The sequence below is a fragment of the Desmodus rotundus genome, chromosome 8 (assembly GCF_022682495.2).
Source record: "Desmodus rotundus isolate HL8 chromosome 8, HLdesRot8A.1, whole genome shotgun sequence".
Taxonomy (NCBI): Eukaryota; Metazoa; Chordata; class Mammalia; order Chiroptera; family Phyllostomidae; genus Desmodus; species Desmodus rotundus.
In genome coordinates, this window is record NC_071394.1 from 93,595,691 (window position 1) to 93,615,585 (window position 19,895).

The 19,895-nt window shown below is 50.2% G+C and overlaps 1 protein-coding gene across 4 annotated transcripts in view; it reads right to left on the bottom strand.

The window, feature by feature from the left end:
- Positions 1-200: 200 nt before the first annotated feature.
- The window catches only part of SSUH2 (ssu-2 homolog), a 30,079-nt gene continuing 10,384 nt past the window's right edge, over positions 201-19,895 (bottom strand). For 2 of the 4 annotated variants that reach the window (XM_045192330.2, XM_024556778.3), the window contains exons 2-12: positions 17,346-17,444; positions 16,917-16,998; positions 15,353-15,482; positions 14,054-14,114; positions 12,932-13,056; positions 11,870-11,932; positions 10,041-10,126; positions 8,664-8,756; positions 8,004-8,109; positions 6,026-6,133; positions 201-615 (exon numbers count right to left, since the gene is read on the bottom strand). In XM_045192330.2, coding sequence (XP_045048265.2) covers positions 469-615; positions 6,026-6,133; positions 8,004-8,109; positions 8,664-8,756; positions 10,041-10,126; positions 11,870-11,932; positions 12,932-13,056; positions 14,054-14,114; positions 15,353-15,482; positions 16,917-16,998; positions 17,346-17,444 — 1,100 coding nt within the window. In that variant the 3' untranslated portion in view covers positions 201-468. Of the gene's footprint in view, positions 616-6,025; positions 6,134-8,003; positions 8,110-8,663; positions 8,757-10,040; positions 10,127-11,869; positions 11,933-12,931; positions 13,057-14,053; positions 14,115-15,352; positions 15,486-16,916; positions 16,999-17,345; positions 17,445-19,895 lie in introns of all 4 variants that reach the window. The other 2 variants (XM_045192329.2, XM_053929913.1) reach the window with 1 other exon arrangement.

Here is a 19,895-nt window from a genome sequence, read left to right on the forward strand (position 1 = left end):
AGTCAGATTTTAGGACAAAAAGGTGCTTTGTGCCTTGTTTGTATCTGGTGTGCACTAAGGGAGCCCATTCGTGTGCATCTTTAAACATTTCAATAATGCACAGCTGCGCAAAAGGCTCCCACTAGAAGAGGCCCCCCAGAGCTGAGACCGACCCAGAGAAAAGCAAAATCAAACCACATGCTCAATTGAGGTATTAATCTTTGCTTTCTGCCCCTGCCATTTAAGTGCTTTGTTCTAAAGGAATGTGTGACGTTGAATTCTTGTAGGTTAAACACATGATGGATTCTACTACAGGAGCTCCAGAAAGACTTGTGGCTTGACAGACGATAAGATGAGTTCTCTGGAAGAACAGACATGCCAGGGTCGGTAAGATACTGCCCAGTGTAGCCAGCGATGAGTGAACCCAGAGGCTTCGGTCGTCCTCCCTGCTGAATGTGAGAGGCGGGCTGAGGGGATAGCCGAGCCGTGTCAGATAATGGTGCAGCCGCAGCAATACTGCTCAGGATAGTCCGCCACGAACACCTTGTGGTCCGTGCCGTAGATGTAGTAGACATTGGTCTTTCCTCGGTACCAGTAATGAACTTCGGTGAGGGGGATCAGCTCAATGGTCTGGCGCTGAGGAAACAATTGGCCAGGAAAAACTTCAGTGCTCTGTTCAAGTCACTTGCTTGCTCAAGAACTGTCGGTAGCTCCCTACTACCCATGGGACGAAGTGCATGCTCTGGAGTTGGCATTTTGGCTGCAATTGTGCCTTTCTGTATGTATCTCCCCTGCACTCCTTCATATACCCCCAAGCTCTGGGTCAAACCGAGACACCATCTGATTCCAGGTTTTAGGAAGGGGAGGCGCAGGTGTCCTCAGAGGTGTCATGGGACATATGGAGAGCCACCAGCCAAAGGGGACACCTTCCAGAAACATTGATTTTGAGATGGCGTGGCAGGTAGAGAAAGGTACAGGACAAAGTCATTCTAAACATTTTTATATTACAACAACCATGGACATATCAGAATTAGAGAGTGGATTATACAATTTGAATTACATTTTAAGATAAAACATTGATACCAAAGAAGTTCTGAAGTTCAGTACGCTGTTTCAGGCTATTGTCTCAGATCCCTCCCTCCCCAGACTCCATGGTTTTGCATCAACCTTCCTGTAAGAAGTTTTTCTCAAATATCTCCCCCTTTTACAAATGGGGAAACTGAGGCCAGTGGGCTCATGGAATTTCCAGTTTGGATGATCGTCTATGTCACGCTCCATCTCCTCACCTTTGCTGGACCTGTTTGATGCTGAAACCTCCTCCCAGCATCCAGCTCTGCCTAAGAGCCTGGGACACTACTCCATCCTACAGAGCAGTCCTAAAGTCCCTCATTCTCAGGCCCCTTCTCTGAGCAATGACTCAACAGCCTTCCAGAATCAAGGGTCCCAGAATGGAAGCAGCAGCCCCACCCCTCCTCCCACTGAGGCACCCATCCCCATTAGCTTTTGGTGTTGTTTTGTTATTAACAATGACAGACGCATTTGACAGAGGAGAGTCACCCCTAATCATTGAAGCGAAGCTTTCTTGGGGACTTCCTCGGGGCCAGGCTCTATTTCAAAACCCCTAAGTTCTTCTGCACTGGCTGTTCCCCTGTCCCAGACTCAGGCTTGGGGACCCCAAACACAGAGGGTGGTGGCGTGGCTGGCCAGGATCAGACCCTCTCAGTTGCTAGAGATTCCTCTCCACGGGAAAAGAGCGCCAGTCCTGTCGCTGTAGGTGGTGGTCTGGGGCCCTGGGGAAAGGGCAAAACAGACTGGAGAGGGGATTTTGAAAAGCAGGTCCCTACTGTACTGGGGGGAAGCGGAGGGGTAGCATGACATTGTGGCAGAGGGGGGATCAGAGTCAGGGTGTGCCTTTTCCATGAAGCTTTCTGTGGAATCTCACAATTCCTTTATCTAGGCCTCAGTTTCCTCACCTGTGAAATGGGGATAAAACTTCTAAGTCACAGAGTTGTTGAGACAATGAAATGAGATGGTGAGACCGAGTTTTCTCCATGTGCCAGAAACTGGTCTTCAAGTGATAATTTTGGAAATTAAAGGTAGAAGACCTCTCTTGACATTGTAGTGCAGAGGATGCAACATGGGAACTACGATGCAGGAACTGACGGGAGCCCACATCACTGCTGGGAGGGCCTGGGCAGCGGCGTCAGAACCACTCTTGTTTCCAGGCGTTCCTACTTAGATCCAGCTGAGCACAGTAATACCACCCAGCACTGCTCGCCTCCAGTTGCTTCAGATTCTAATGGTCTCCAAGTTGAGGCCACAGGTGGGTCAGGACATCAGTTGCCATTAAGTGGTTACCTTGTAACCGGCCATTTACCTGTTTGTACACCTGGGACATGCCCCTGGGATGAGTTGATCCCAGGTCTGAGAGGCTGGGGACAATGCCTGGACTGCGTTGCACTCACTAACTTCTCAGTCCTTAACAAAATAGCAGCATGAATCTTTGCCTACAGATCCGGGACCAAAGGGCAGTTTAGGAAACAGGTTCAGAGACATGGCCTCTTCCCCCATTATGTTCCCTTTTAAAGAGAAATGTACCCCTGCCCCATTTTCCCCGTCCCTGTTGGGCTGGCTCACAATGGCCTGTGTTGCCCAAGACAGGGCTGTGCTGTGGGGAAGCCCCAGGAGACCAGGTTCCCACCAGGCTGGGCACCTGGCTCTAGATCTCAGCAGTCACTTCCCCTTTTCAGGCCTCAGTTTCCCCAGCTGCCAAATGAAGGGTCCAAAAAGAATTCAAATTGTCTGTGTCAGAGGCAAAAGCATACCAGGATAAATGCTAGTGTCCCCAAGCTGTTGAATCCCATCCTTAGGCTCTCCCCAGTTCCAGAGAAGAAACCTCAGTCTGGGGGTCTTCACTGTGACCCACCCCACAGGAGACTAGTGCTGAAGAGTGAGCTTCCTGAGACACTGTCCTGGGGCCTTTCCTGGACATTGTTCTCGTCTCACATGGGTTTCCCTCAAATCCACACCCCCAAACCCTCCCCACCCTGCCTCTTCATGCTCTGCTGCTCATAGCTCAAACTTCTTCTTCTGAGTCCCGTCCTTGAGATAAAGGACCCACCTTCCTCCCAGGGCAGAAAGTGCCTGGGAGGCTGCACCAATGATTGGATGGTGCTGAAGCACAAAGGTCAGCTCCCTTGCCTGCAGGACACCCTGAGGTGTGGTTGATGCTCAGAGCTCCCTGGAGATGGGAGATCAGGCAGAGGCTGGGCCATTGCCAGTACCGCACTCTTATATAGCCTCTCCCTCCTCCCTCTGCAGCTCCACAGGTTGTCATGGGAGCATTTCCTTTATAAATGACAGGCCCACAAACCCTCATCCTGGATGGGATTCTGCAGAGCCCAACCTAAGGCAAGGTCTAACCCTTGCTCATTTCATAGATGGGGACGTTGAGGCCCACGAAGTGGAAGAAAGGGGCTCACAGCCACAAGTGTGGGCCTGAGCTGGCAAGCAGGCTCTGACCTGGTAGGCAAATTGTCCCTGCAGTGTCTGTCCCAGTGAAAACAGCCCCAAATCTCCCCACTGGCTGATACCCCTTCAAGCCTACACTCACTTCCAAAGAGTCACTTGTGTCTCTTGAATACAGTGAATAGCATTTGGCTTGGAGTTAGAAAACTTGGGTTCTACTCCTGGGCTCTTCCACTAAGAAGCTGTGTGACCTTGAGCAGATTACTTCCACTCCCTGGGCCTCCTCTGCTTCCTCGGAAAAGTCATAGGTCTGGACCAGACGAAGGACAGCCTGTGATGACCTACAGGCATAGCAGGCCCATTGGCACATGCAGGGTTCTTTACATTTGTAAAAATTTCCTTGTCAGTATTAAAAAGTTAGGTTTCATATAAAAATCTGGACTTTAGAAAGTCTGCAATCCTTGCCTCTGTGCCTACACAAAGCTGCGGTAGCTGGCCCCTTTGAACAAGGGGGCTCTCCCATCCACATCACCGCCTGGCTCTGGTAGACCTTTGAGCTTGCAGCATCCCAATGCTATGACTTCTGAGGTCCATTCCAGCTCACGATGGTCATTTATCCATTTCATATTAGATGCATCCTTCTCTCTTCTGCACAGAGGGGAGGTGTGCAGAGAGAGAAGGGGAAATACTCATTGCAAAGGGACATTTTGATCACCAGGTTTCAAGTGCTTAAAGAAAATTGTCTCCAATCAAAACAGCATGGTATCGGCAGACACACAGACCAATGGAACAGAATTGAAAGAAAGGAGCCAAAACCATACAATGGAGAAAAGAAAACCACTTCAATAAATTGTGCTGGGAAAACTGGAGAGCCACATGCAAAAGAATGAAATTAGACTGAATTTGACCACAAAAGCAAGGGTAGTAAAAGTAAAAACAAGTGAGTGAGACTGTACCAAACTGAAAAGCATCTGCACAGAAAAAGGACCATCAACACAACAGAAAGGCAACCAACCAAATGGGAGAAGATATTTGCAAACAACACCCAAAATATATAAGGAATTTATACAACTCAATAACAAGAAAAATCCAATTAAAAAATGGTCAGAGGACCTGACCCGCTACTTCTCCCAATCAGACATACAAATGGCCGACAGACACATGAAAAGATGCTGTACTTCACTAGCTATTAGGGAAACGCACATCAAATCCACATGAGCTACCAGCTCACAGCTGTTAGAATGGCTATTCTAACAGTAAGACATAGAAACAACCAAAGTGTTTTCTGAGAGATGGTTGGATAAAGACGTGGTACTTATATAAAATGAAATACTACTCAACCATAATAAAAGAAGAAATATTGCCATCTGCAACAGCATGGATGGATCTTGAGAGTATCATGCTAAGAGAAATAAATCAGATGGAAACGTCAAGAACCACGTGGTTTTACTCCTATGTAGGATACAAGACTGAAAACAACACATGACAATCAAAAACTCATAGACAGACCACCCGCGGTGATGATCGGAGGGAAGGGGTGGGCGGAGGCTGAAGGTGGTAAAGGGGAGATAAACGGTGATGGAAGGACTAGACTCTGGGTGGCGGGCACACAATGCGGTATACAGACGACGTGTTACAGAATTGTACACTTGAAGCCTGTATAATCTTAACCTGTGTCATTCCAATAAACTTAATAAAAATTTTAAAATCAAAAAGAAAATTTTCTCATCCTTACAAAGCCCCCTGAAGCCAGTTTAGCATTTCTTTTTCCACAGATGAGAAACGGGACTTCAAAGAAGAGAAGGCAGGTGGACATGACGAGGTTAGGATGCAGGAGAACTAGGATCTGAGCCCGCTCTGCAAGACTCGGGCCCCAGCTGAGGCCCCCCCTCACAGAGCTGACGCTGGGCCTTCCCTGTCCAGACTCCTCCTTCCAGCCAGCTGCTGCGAATGCCACTCCCAGGATGCGGACAGGCACCACTGCCACCTAGTGGCTACCAGGATACAGCACCCAAGCAACCCTGGACCTGGCAGCCACCCCAGCTCCCGGGAGGCTTGGGGAAGACTTGCCTGGGATTTGGGAAGTGCCTTGAGGCGCAAGATGCTGGGTTCACACCCTGCCTGCCTAAGACTCTGGATCTCTAGATTTCCCTTCCCCTTTCTGAATACCGGGCAGGGGGAGGGGGGAGGGAAGGGGCGTGGAGTTTCTGATCCAAATCACACTGAGACAGATCCCTGCTTGAAACCCTGCAATAGCTTCTTGTTGCTCTCAGGATAAAAGTCAAAGCCTGGCATCATGGACTCTGTGTCCTGCCCTGCCCTCTACCCCAGGCCACACTGGCCTCTCGGGTCAGTCCCCAGGACTCCTTGATTTCCTCAGGCTGGGGCTCCTCCCCGCCACCCTCCCTCTGGCTGACTCTCCCTCACCTTTCCTTCCCTTCTCAGGAAAGAGCCCCCAACAGAGGGAACAGCCCACTTCCTCTCTTATGTGACCAGAGGGCATTGCCCTCAGCCTCGGAGCTCTCACCTGGCCCCAGGAGCCTGCCTCCCAACAACCCCAGGCCCCCACCCGGCTCACCTGCTGAAGGACACGGGCTCTGGACGCCAGGGTCGCGCTGTGCTGGGCAATGCCCCGCTCGGACGCCAGAGAGATCTCCCGCAGGGGGAAGTCGACAAGGGGGTACACCTGGGGAGAAAGACGCAAGCACCTCACTACTCTGACCAAGTGCCAGCACCTGGAGCCTTGGCAATCAATTTCAGGCGGAAGGGAGAATGAGCCCAGGTTGGGAAGGGTCCGAGGCCGTGCAGCAAGCAGGTGAGGATTGCTTGAGCGCCACAGACCCTTGATTACCCACATTTTGTTGGGAATTCCACCAAAAGGGGGCTGCGGACAGAGTACTCCTCCACCTGCAGCCCTCAGTCCCCCAGCAAGCCTCTGAGGCTGCCTGACTGGGGTGGGGTGCAGAGCTTCCTAGAGGGATGACACCTGCCCTCAGCCTTCAGGAGGCCTCCGTGACTGGGGCAAAAAAAAAAAAAAAAAAGCTGAGAAATGTTATTCAGCCGTAAAAAAACAAGAAATATCTGACATTTCAGCCTTGAGGATTTTATGCTAAGTAAAATAAGTCAGACAGAGAAAGACAAATACCCTATGTTCTCACTTGTATGTGGAATCTAAAAACAAAACAAAACAACCAAACTCCTAAATACAGAGAAGAGATGGAGGGTTGCCAGAGGCGGGGGTGAGGGGTGAATGAAAAGGAGGTGGGGGCAGGGGTCAAAACATACAAACTTCCAGTGATAAAATAAGTCCTAGAGATGTAACGTACAACATGGTGATTACAATAAATAACACTGTGTGGAAAGTTGCTACAAGAATAGTTCTTAAAAGTCCTCATTACCAGGAAAAAGTAGTATATAACAATGTGTGGTGACTAAGTGTGGTGATGGTGTTAACTAGACTTCCCCTGGTGATCACTTCCCAATGTGTCCATATGTCAAATTACTGTGTCGTGCACCTAAAACTAATACATTGGTACATGTCGAGCATATCTCAATTTTTAAAAATGCATTTTACAAAGTGAAAGAAGCTGATCTGAGGTCACATAGTATAAGGAAAAAAGAAGGAAGGAAGGAAGGGAGAAAGAAAAGAAAAGGAGACTGAGCACTTGACCCTGTCACAGAAAAGAGCGTGGGGACCCATAACGGCCAAGTTCCCTGCCAAGGACGACAGCAGGATTGGCAAATCTTTTCTGGAAAGGGCCACTAGTAAATATTTCAGGCTTTGTGGGCCATAGGGTCTCTGTCTCAACTACTCAATTCTGCCCTTGCAGCACAAAGCCAGCCACAGACAATACATCAACAAACAGGCACGGCCATGTTCCAATAAAACTTTATTTATAAAAGCAGGCTGAGGGCAGAAGTTTGCCAACCCCTGGCCAACAGGCCCCTCCTGGTGGGCACTTCTCACAACTCAGCTCCTTGCTCTGCCAGGCCGCTGCCTTCCAGCCCCACTGCTCTCTGCTGCTCTTCAAGCCTCTGCCCTGCCACTCCCTCTGTGGGGTGCCCTTGCTCCAGAGACCACACCATCCACGATCCACTCCCCCACTGCCCTGTGTTCAGGTCTTTGCCCACCATCACCTCCTTGAGCCCCAGCTGAAACAACATCCCCAGCCCTTCCCATCTCCTCACCCTAGTCGGACCCTTACTGCCATCCAACACTGTGGTGAAATGTTGTCTTCTCCCCCACCAGACTGTGAGATCTACGAGGCAGGGATTTTGTTGGGCAGTACCCCAGGGCCCAGAATGGTGCCTAATACAGGAGGAGGGTCTCCACGGTTGTGGAATGGGGTGGGGCGGAAAGAGGAGGAAAGGAGGAAGAGTCCAGAACGTGAAATTCAAGGGAGACTGGCCCCACGGGGTCCCAGATGCCTCTGTCCTGTCCGGCAGCTCCGTTCCCTCCCAGCCTGCCTTTCTAAATGAGTGCAGCCCCCACCAAAAGCCAGAAGAGCCAGAAGAGGAACCCAGCTTCCATGTGGTCTCTGCAAAGCCCTCCTTACCATCGTATTCTCATCCTTAAAGAGGTTTTCTCCTTTGGCTTTCACTAGGAGCTCCGTGGGACAGTTCAGCCGGTGCTCGGACACAAACTCAAACAGGCTGTTCTTCCTGGAAAGTGAAGGGATGAGGGACACTTAAGAACGTGGGTTTGGAATCAGACAGACCCGGGCTGCAGGGCTTGCGTTACAACTGGTGGAACCTGGGGAAAGTTCTTTAGCCCCGCTGGGCCCCAGCACGTTCAACTATAAACTGGGAAACTAGTCAAGCACTGACAGCTCTGTTCCATTACCTCAGTTCATCCTTCCCTGTGACGTGCCAGCAAAGTGCCCGACAGGAGGAACCCTTAAGGCCTGGGACCGTCCCTGACATGGGAATTTAGGACACAGTCAGGAATGCCCAGGTGTTGAGTGGTTGCTGCACTAGAAAGTGGTGATGTCAGAATGTGAACTCAGGTCTGTTCTAAAGCCCGCCAGCATCCCGCCACCCCACGCTCCTCTTCCCAGGGATCCCTCCCCTTTCCAAGTAGTTTTAATCCCTTTTCTCCCAGCAGGGCCCTGTACTGAGAAAGCCCCAACCAAGTGGAGTTTCTCTGCAGAAACCAGTCCAGGCCATGTCCCCCAGCCACCACCGCTGGGCCACCGCATGGAGGGACCACCACATACCACATGATGACCAGCTGGACGAAGTGCACCAGTTTCTTTTCCCCCTTGCAGGTGGCACAGGTCTTGTTCCCCCTCCCTGAGCACGTGCTGCACCTGAGAGCGATGCACCGTCAGTACCACTCAGATACTCGGGGCGCTGGCGGCTTCTGGAGCCCCGTCCCCAAGCCTTCCTCATAGAGGGGGACTGTGGTGGGCATGCTTCTACCCTCCCGCCATCTAGACAGACCTCTTGCTTCTGGTGGCAGTGCCCCAATTTCCCTTCGGACCATCCTTCTCCCACCCAGTCCATAGGGTCCACGGGCTTGCCGCCCACCCCCTCCATGGCCAGCTGGGGACCTTGGCCTGGTCAGTCAGCGTATTCCATCTCCCCGGCCACAGTGGCCAGTACAAAGATGGGCTCATGACCCAGGTAAGCGCAATGAGATCCACCCTAGAACTTTTGTTGGAACTTTCAAAAATGGGACATCCTTTTCTACTGAGGTTACTAAGCTTGGAGTTGCTGGTGGTCCCCTCTGCCAAAGAGACAGTGGGCCTGATAATAAAACGGATGCAAAGGAGAGCGTAGTGAGGACAAGAGACAGACTCCTGATGGCATTGTTTAAGCACCTGGACCCAGCTGAACCTGAAACCACCCCAGATATATACTCCTGGGCTTTTCTGTTACATGAGACTGTACATTTTTTGCTGAAGCCAGTTTCAATTGGATTTCTTTCACTTGTAAATAACTCTGAGTTTCTTTCCACATCAAAGACCTTCTTTACCAATCACAGGGGGCAGGTCCACCAAAGCTTTGCCATCTGGCTTGTTAGAGGGATGCCCTTCAACCAAAACCACTTTGAATAGTTGCATGCCTCATGGTTTCCTGTTTCCCTTTAAAGACTTATAAATACATTAAAGGACTGATTTACAAAATGCAATGCCCAACTGTTTGCAAAGCCCTGGAGCAGAGATGAAACTGCTGGTTGTTTAGTCAATCAACCAACCTTCCTTGACTCCTCCTCCATTCACACCTTGCAATGCATTAAAAATAAGGGTTTCCAGGCCCAGATCCTCAGAGTTAAGAATCTCACCTTCAGGTGGTTTTCTGTATTCACTTCCTCCCCCACGTGAGCAGGAATAGGTCTCCTCTCCTTAAACTGCCCCCCTTTCTTCCTGCAGTGCCTTGCTCCGTACACCTGACCCATAGATTGCTCTATGAGTTCCAGTCCTTTCCAGCAACTTCAGGCCTCAAGAAAAAGTCCACCCACCCCACAAATATTACCAAGCACCTACTATGCACAGAGCTTGGGGACACAGGATTGAAAAGACAGGGTGCCTGGTAGCCTTCCAAAAGAGCAGACAGTGGAAAGCAAGAAGGCCAGGGAGACCTGCCCATACCTGTGTCTGCCAGAGCCCGAGCACATCTGACACCTCCGGGGCTGCTTGGCTCTGCGCTTGGCTCCACTGCAGGAAGGGCACCTCACCTGCGGACACACCACAGCCTCAGTACTCCCTGGCCTCCCAGGGAAGTGGGGCCAAAAGCATGCCGAGACCTGGTTCAAATCCCAGTCTGGTGACTTTAGGCAAGCCCCGTCTTCTCCCTGGGCCTCCAGCCCTTCACCTGTAAAATGGGAGGTTTAGATGTAGTGTATCTTAGGGCCCCCCAGTTGTACCTTTCAAAGATTCTATATCCTAATACCCCTGTTTCTCCTGGGACATCAACCTCTCTTGCTCCTCACTGACTCCCATGAACCCTGGGACTGCCCCCTAACCAAACAGCTCCCTCTAACCAATGGCCAGAGGGAGCAGTAAGAGGGGCAGGCTGGCCAAGGGACCTAGTGCTGTAGATGGAAATCTCATCTTGGAAGGGCCCCCAGGGCTGACTCAGGCAATGCTCCCACAGCTGGCTTATGGTGGGCTCCAGGGATGTTCCAGGGGAAGCCTGAGGGAGGAGGCAGAGAAGGAAGAGGAGCAGGGGTGGAGGAAGGCACAGAAAATACCTCAGGGGGGTGCTCTGGGAAAACCACGAGGAGGTGAATGGCAGGAGTGAGGGCATAGGATAGCCCAGGCATGGGCCACAGCTGGCCTCCAGACGGTGCTCAGGTGGGGAGAAGAGTGAGCACACCACAGGCAGAAGGAGGGCGCCAGTGAGGTGGAATGGCAGGCGGGCAGATGGAAGGATGGAGGAAGACACAGCTCAGAGTGACAAGTGGTCAGTACGTGTCCAAAGGATTAGGTATAAGTGGGGAGAGTTAAGAACACATGGGAACTTGGTACTACTCCTGGGATGATTAGTAGCCTTGAAGTTTTTAAAAAGAAGGCTGATGCCATGAGAGCCTGGCTGTGTGCTTAGGGGCCTATCTGGGTCGAACAGTGACCCTCCTCCTCCCCACACTGGAAACTACATTAAACAGAACTTCAGAATGTGACCTCATGTGGAAATAGTCTACGCAGATGTAATTAGTAAAGATGAGGTCATCCTGGACTAGGGTGGGCCCTAAATCCAAGGACCTGTGTCCCTATAAAAAGGCCCGGAGGACACACAGACTCACACACATGGATTTGGCCATGTGAAGCCAGAGGCAGAGTCGGGGGTGATGCAACTACAAGCCAAGCACTGCCGGCAGCTGCCAGAGCCCAGACGACGGCCTCCGACTCGGGGCCTCCAGGGGAATCAACCTGCTGACATCCTGATTTTGAACTTCCAGCCTCCAGGACTGTGAGAGAGTACATTTCTGTTGTTTTAAGCCCCAGAGTTTGTGGTAATTTATTACAGTAGCCCTCAGAAACCAATACAAGCCCCATCTATTTTTGTCTCTGGAAGCCCTATGAACTTCACCTTCTCGGCACTCATCACCCTGTACTACAAGTGCTAGTCACTGTCGGCCTCCCCAACAGACAGGGGTCCCTGGTGGGAAGGACCCCAGGTCTTAGTCCTCTCGCTGGGTCTAGCACAAAGCAGGTGCTCAATGAATGTTCATAGATGGAAGAGAAAAGAAGAGAAAAATTAAAATCATATCTCATCAAAGTGAAAAAGGCCAGTAGAGACCACCCAATCCAACTTTCCCATTTTACAGGTGAGAAAATGGAGGCCCAGCAAGGGGGAATGACTTACCTGAGGTCACACTGTTAGCTTGGGGAGCCCCCAGCCCCCTGCCCAGCCCGCTGCTGTCCCCATGGCGCTCCTCCGCCCGGGCTACACTTACCAACAGCCACGTATAACTCACCATGCCGGCCCCATGGCAGCCGCTGCACTTGTAGCGCCCATGTCCGCGGCATTTGTGGCATTCCTGGTGGTGAAATGCTTTCTTTGGATCTAGTTCCTCAGACACCTGCAGTTTCACCACCTCCCCGCCCCACCCCTGGCACTCCTGTGTCACCATCCCAAATAGCAGTGCAGCCATTCAGAGCCAGAGGGGGAGATGGTCATTCCTACTTGACCATGATTCCAAAGGGCCTTGAATGCCAAGCCCAGGAGACCAAGTCATCATTTCTTCAGAGGCCCAGCCCAGTCTGTTCTGGATGCTAAGTAGGGGCCACTTGCTCTCCAAGTCCCACATCCTAACTCATGCTCCCAGGCTAAACCACAAAGGCTGGTGTCCTTTGCTCATTCAGTAGCTAAAATGGTCTTTGGGAATAGAAGCCATAAAAATGGACGGCATTTGTGTGAAAGGCAATGATTTCGCTACTGGAATTTAATCACTGGATCAAAATGGCTTTTCTACGCTTGAGGAAAGGATGGAACTCTTTACTGAGCTCTCAAAGTCCTCTCCAACTCACGATGCTATGAAAACACGTGGGGTAAAATTACAGGCTCGAATCAAGTTCTGAAGTGAAAACAAGACAGGTAATTAGAAGAGAACATAACATAACAGGTCTCAGCTGTGCTTTTGTCACAGATGAGGTCACCCTCACTTCATGTCACGATCGTTTCCGTAAAACAGGAAAGACGTTAAATTCTGCTCCACTACTGACTTCCAGGGAAAGTCCCAACAATGTTTTACTTTATTTTATAGGTTTCATTCAGCACTTCAGCGGTTTACTATCCAGCCAAAAGGGAGGCAGGGAGGATAAACACTCAGATGGCTTAGGAATGTGAAAGCTCACTATTTGAAGCTGGTGACAATTTTTCTAAATGGGATCATTCTTTTGCTATATGAATAGATAACCAACAGATAAGCCAAGAGTGTGGATTTAAGTTTCCTTTCTAAAAGGACGGTGTTTCAGGAAACCTCCAGTCCCTGGAACAGCAGCTCAGATGGAAGGGAGTGTTATAATAGCCATGTTACCTTGACCACTGACGAGTGAGGAACCTGGAACTTCCTGGTGTCTTCCTGAAACATCGGGGGGACCTGGACCTTGAAGTCCCAAAGCCTGGGGGAGGTCCCTCTTCGTGGCCCATCTACTAAGTGGTCTGACACAGAAGCAAATCCTTGTAAGAACGGCAAACAGCTGCAGGACAGGCTTGCATTTATTCACTAAACAGTACAGAGCCTTCACTCAGTGCCAGGCGTTAGGTTGGACCCTGGGCTCCAAGGAGGGGTAGGGAAGGGTCCCCGTGGAGTTTGTAGTTGAGCGCCCAAGCTTTGGGGTTGAAGAGAATTGGGTTTGACTCCTGGTTCTCCTACTGCCTGGCTATGTAACTCCAAACAAGTTACTTCGCCTCTCTGGCCTTCAATTGTCTATCTCTAAAATGAGGATAACGATGGCACATACCATAGAGGATGGTAGTGAAAATTACGTAGCAGAAGGCATGTAAATGCTTAGCACAGGGCTGGCACCTGCTGAAATCTCAATAAACAAGAACTATCAAGAACTATCACCTCCATTCCCACCATCTGCTTCCTCCTCCATTCAAGGAGACAGACATAGCTTCAGCCACGATGGTAAGTGCTTTGGACAAGAGTTTGCGGAGGGAAGTGGCAGGAGAAGAAATTCTGAAAGGCTTCATAAAAGAGGTCACTTGTGAGCTGAGTCTCGATAGATGAAGCAAAGTGGTCAGCAGAGAAAACAGGTAAGGTGTAGGGATTCCCAGGCAGAACCTGAAACCTTAGTGGGGTTCAGCAGGGGGTGGGATGGCATGGTGCATGGTGGCCCAGGGGTCGCCTGGGGGGCAGGCAGTCACCCAAGCACACACACTGCCTGTGCCATCTAGCCCTGTGGTAGCACCAGCCTGCAGCCAAAGGCAAATGTAAGACTTCCTCAGGACCTCCTGCAAACCATTTTCTGGACAGGAAGCAGTTGCTAAGTCAGCACTGGGAAGTGTCTGAGATGAAAGCTCACCCTCTCATTTTACAGGGGATAGGGAAACCAAGGCTCTGAGCAGAAGAGCATCTCATTCCACGTAGTGGCTAGGACTGGCCCCTGCCATGTTCGCTCCCAATTAAACTGATTTCAGACAATTCACTTACTAGTAAAGGGTTGAAATGTCCATTCACTTATCCTGGATTCACTGAAAGTCTCCAGTCGATACTATAGAGAAAAACACAGTCAGTTCACACTCATGCCCTTGAGGAAGACAGAGCATTATGCAAAAAGAGGAAGCTCCCACGTGCCAGGGCTCGGTGCGGAGACCCAGCAGTCCCACACAGGGCACAGAGGCCTGCTTTTAACAGGCTGGCAACAGTGATTTCTGTTCCAGATGCACCAACGCATCTGCAGGGAGGTCAGTCGGCCCCAGGAAATCTCCCCTGACAGGCTCACACCAGGGCAATTTCAGTTCCCTGTTTCTTTATACATAGAAACATTTAAAGAGGTGACTTTTGGAACAGCAATTGCCTTCTAACAGATGGAGGTCCCTGGAATCCACTGCTCCAAGGGCCCCCTGTGGATGAATTGTCCTGCCTGATGGCAAAATCCTCCCTCTTGATCCTCATCCACAGAATCACAAACCAAAAAGGTATCTTGGACATCACCTGCTCCTCATTTTCATGTGAGGAAATGGGGACTCAGAGAGGTCAGTTGACTTGCCCAAGGCCACACAGCTACACAGGGACCTCTTCCCTCAGATCCCTGCCCTACTGACTCCCTGCAAGGCTCATCTGATCTCTGTGTGATTGTGTGATCACCGGAGGACAGCTATGCCAGTGCCACTAGAAAACGCGAACCTAGACGCTATCCCATAGCCCTGTCAATGTAGAAGGTGACCTAGGTGCCTGCTGTGGTCCCGGTTGTGATCTCAGTATAGGATTTCCCTGGAGCATCAGGCCCCAGTGATGAATAAATGATTCCTTGGCACAGAAGTGCCTTGGGGGAGGTGAGGAAGCTGAAATGAAGGGGAGTCAATGGACCCCTCTCAGCCCACTCCTCCTAGAAGTGAGTCAGCCTTGTGTTTGAGGACATGGGCTTTGGTGCCAGCAAACCTGAGTTTGAATCCCAGCTTGGTCACTTCTAGCTGCATGTTGCTGGGCAACTACGTTCGCCTCTCTAGATGCCCAATTCCTCCTCTACAAACTGATGATGATAACACCTACCATGCCAGTAGCTGTGAGGATGTGATAAGATATATGTAGCATGCTTACATGAAACCTAGCACATTCCAGCTTTGCAATGATGATTGAGACTACTTCCTCCTTGCATTATCCCTCAGAATGCAGACCAGAGAGGTCACAGAAGGGACTTACACGTCACTGCTGTTCACAGGCACTGCCCTCCAGATACCAATCTCCCATTTCCCATCACATGAGCCCCCGCCAGGCCGGCTCCCTTACCCTACAGAGGTTCTGCTGCTTCAGCTCCCGGATGATGAAGTCACTGGCAGCTGAGCTGCCATAGCAGCATTTGGAGTTCACAAAGCTGAGGAGGGCTTCCCGAGCCACCTCCTCCGTCACCACAGGGATTCTGCTGGGGACAGAACAGAGAGGCAGGAGGGTCTAGGGAGGGCCCATGGGCTCATCCAGGCCAGGGAGCCCCCTCACTGTGCAGATGGAAACTGTCCCACAGTGCTGGGAAAGCACTCAGGTGTCCAATGAGGGAAGGCACCTTGGCAAAGGGAACTGTGTGAACAGATGCCCACAGTCTTTCTCGAGGACAGCAAAACCGTGTTAGCTGATGTGTGGATCTGAGAAGAGCTGATAGAGTCATAGACCTCAAAAAAACCCCTTAAAGATGAATTATGCCATTTTACAAATGAGGAAAACTGACAGCCACAGAAGATATCACACAGCTAGATGAGGCTCCTGCCCTCAGGGAACTTGACCTCAGCCAGAGGAGCGGTGAGTAACTTCACGTGTAGACAGCAGCCTAGAAGCATCTGACAGTTGCACGCACAGCTCCTGACTCACCATGAACCTGCTGGACCAGAGCGGTGGCCACTAGGAAGACCACCAGCCCCTTCTTCCTTTTCTCTGGACACCTCCCACTCATGCTGGAAAACTCCATAGGTAGGCCCAGCTGCCAGGTCCCCTCCTCAGTGAAGTCCTCCTACCCCAACCCCTGCAGTACACAGGAGCCCTCCCCTTCTTCCTCCCCCTCACATCTTCATATATTTCTCCACAGAAGCTCAGCTCCAAATGTGGGGAGTAGGGAGGTGCTCTGGGCTTCCTTCTCTCTGCACAAAGCTGGTGGTAACATTGCAGCTCTGCCCCAAAACAAAACAAGGAGGGTGTGGGCCTCTCCAGGGAGCAGCTAGCTTTTTCTGTAAGGGTCCAGACAATAAGTATTTTAGACTTCATGGGCCCTCTAGTCTGTGTCTCAATTGCTCTCTTCTGCTGTTGTAGTTGGAAAGCAGCCACAGACAGAGAGTAAATGGATGAGAGGGGCTGTGTTCCAATAAAACTTCATTTACAAAAATAGGCAGCAGACTGGATTTGGCCCAGGGGCCATAGTTTGCAACCCCTGATCTCGACTATGGTTTTCAACTCTGTCGTGGCTGCCAAAGAGCCTTGTGTGCTCTCATGCCAGAGAAAGAACACTGCGGTCTCTTTTGTTTTTTTTAAGGACACTAACCCCATCGTGGGGGCTCTGCCCTTGTGACCTCATCTACATGTAATCTCCTTCCACAGGCCCACCACCTAATACAATTCCACTGGGGTTAGGGTTTCAACATATGAACTGAGCAGCCATGCAGAACACGGCAAAATACAGATTCCCAGCCTCCATCCCTGGAGAATATGATCCAGGAGGTGTGGATCCTGATGTGCTGTCAGGGTTGAGATCTGTCGCCCTTGAGATCCCCAAGGAGGGTTCTCAGGGGCCAGGGTGACGGTAAGCATCTCAATGCGTGATCTGGTGTGATGGCTCTGGGAGGGTCACCAGAGCACACCTGCAGCTCACCTGTGTTCCAGGAATGAGGACCAGCACCTTTGTTCCTGGGGTCTCTGTGGAGCCTCCAAAGGTGGGAAGAATATCTGCTGTCCTGAAAAAGAAAGGAGGAGTCAAGGGCTAGCTCAAAGAAACAGACACCTGTGGGTAAAAGAAGAAAAGACTGGCTGATGTGACAAAGAACAGATGAAAAAAAAAAAAAAGAATGATGGTTCTCAGACCAGCATCACTCTGGTCTTAAGTGGACATGGTCATGGAATGTTCATGGACACAGGGCTTATGCCCCATGTCCTCCTATTCCCTCCCAACAGTGATGAGGAGCTTCCCAGGACTCCCAGAGTAAAAGGGAGCTATCCCAGTGCTGGCCTGTTCCAGAGATGACCCCCCGACCAGCAGAAGCCCCAGGAAGAGGCCTTAAGAACCAAGACCCCACAGACTTACCGCCTCCTTGGAAAAGGCAGTCATAGCTGGGAAGCCTCTCCAGGAGTTCAGCTGGAGGTGCCAGGGGACTCTCGGCCTCAAAGCTGAGGTCCACAACACCTGCAGAAAGACAGGCAGTTCTGAACCTCAGGGAGGGGGACGGGGGCAGCCTATGGCAACTTCACAGGAAACTGACAAGTGAAGGCAGGTGCCTTATAAGAAACTTCAGTTTAACTAAGCCCATCTCACTCTGGCACCCTCAGGAGACAGAACACATCTGCAGGGTGAAAAGGGATGAGGTGGTGGTGTGATAGTTGTAGCAGTAATAATAAAAATGGAAAAAACATTGAGAATGGCAGCTCCTGTTTCATGGCTACCTACTCTGTGCCAGTCACTATGACAGGTGCTTTATAAATATCGCCATATTCCATGACTCTGGAGAGAGATACTGAAGTACAGATGGTCACACTTCTTTAAGGCTCCTCTCTCTCATCAAAAGATGGATCTATGTCTCCCCCCTCGAACTGGGCAAGTTTAAGGCTGCTTCAATCAAAGGAACACAATGAAAACAATGAAGAGACTGCAACGTCTACTTCTGGCCTCTAGGAGCATTCCCTCTTGAGCCCTGAGCTGCCATGTAAAAAATCAGACCATCGTATGAGACAGACCATGTGGAGATACCCCAAGACTAAATGAAGAGGGCCAGGTAGAGCCCAGCCTTTCAGCCACCTGTACCAAGCCACCAGACATATAAGCAAAGCCATCTTGGACCCTCCAGGCCAGACCAAGCTGCCCACTAAATACCACCGAGTGACCTGTTGTGGACTGCTTGGCTGTGTCACTCCCCCAACCTCCTGCCAATTCATATAATGAAACCCTAACCCCAGTGGAATTGTATTAGGTCACCACCTGTGGGAGGAGATTACATGTAGATGAGGTCACAAGGGCAGAGACCCCACAATGGGATTAGTGTCCTTATAAAAAGCAAAAGAGACCAAGGTGTTCTTTCTCTGGCATGAGAGCACACAATCAGAAGACAGCTGTCTACAAGCCAGGAATGGGTCCTCAGCAGACACCAAATTTGCCAGTACCTTGACCTTGGACTTCACAGCCTCCAGAACTATGAGAAATAAATCTGTTGTTTAAGCTTCCCAGCCTATGATGTTTTTGTTACAGCAGCCCAAACTAAGACAGACCCTAATCCATTACCCACAGAGCAGAAGAATCACCCAGCTGAGTCCCGCCCAAATTTTTGTCTGCAAACTTATGAAATATAGTAAAATGGCTGTCATTTGAAGGCAGTGAGATGAGAAGCAGTTTGTTACACAACTTCCTACAATGGGCACTCTTTGCTCTGGGAATCCCGATAGACCTGGACAAGACTCTGAGAGCTGCACCATGTTCTAAGATTCTTTCTGCTCACATTCCATCCTGCCTGATCTCCTCTTACATGCCTAACCTGCACTGAGGTCTGAAAGCTGTCGCTGTCTCTGTCTGCTGTGTCTCCCTTTCCCTTCATAGGTGTCCCCAAAAAACCTCTGATACATCCAATGCCATCTTGGTGTCTACTTGTTGGATGACCCTCACTGACAGACCAATCCCACCCCACTCTACCAGTGAGAAGACTGAGGCTCAGCAAGGTGATGACTTGCCCAAGATCACACAGCCAGTAGTGATGGAGCTCGGTTCAAACCATGGTCCACTGGTCTCCAAGGCCCATGTTTTTTCCAAGCACTTTTATGAGGCACACCCTATAGAAGAATCTCTTACTTTAAATCTGCTGATTTCATTTATATGTAGAATCTAAGAACAAAAAAAAGTGAACAAACAAAACTGAAACAGACTCATAGACTCAGGGAACAGACTGATGATTGCCAGAGAGCAGGGGGACTTGGGGGTCTGGGTGGAAAAGGTGAGGGGAATAAGAAGTACAGATCTGTAGTTACAAAATAGTCACAAGGATATAAAGTACAGCATATGAAATATAGTCAGTGATATTGTAGAAACTATGTATGGTGCCAGGTGGGTACTAGAAATATCAGGAGGAACACTTTGTAAAGTATATGATTGTCTAACAAGTATGCTGTACACCTGAAACTAATACCAAATAATATTAAATTAAAAAAATTTTAAAGCTTTTAAAATCTCATCTTGATGTGTCTGGCTATGACATAGATGCACATGGCCTGAGACTCTAAGCAGGAAGGCATAATATAAGAACTAGCCCTGGAAACTCGGGACCACTCATGCAGCACCTCCCCACACACTGGTTGCTTCACCCCACACTCCCACCTGGAGGTATGGAAGGCAGGACTTCTAACTCCACTTGACATGAGGAGTCGGAGGCTCAGAGAAGTTACTCTAGAATTCCTAGGGTGCACAGTGGTGGCGTTAGAGAAGGACAGAATCTCGTTGTTCCAGTTCCCGCCCACTGGGCCACCCCTCAAACCTGCCCATGAAGCCCCCATGCTGAGGGACAAGAATCCCTCCACTATCTTTCTAGCTGCCCATACAATCACAGGAAGTTGGTTCTAAAGGGTAAACCAGTAAAAATGGTCAATGGAAGGTGAT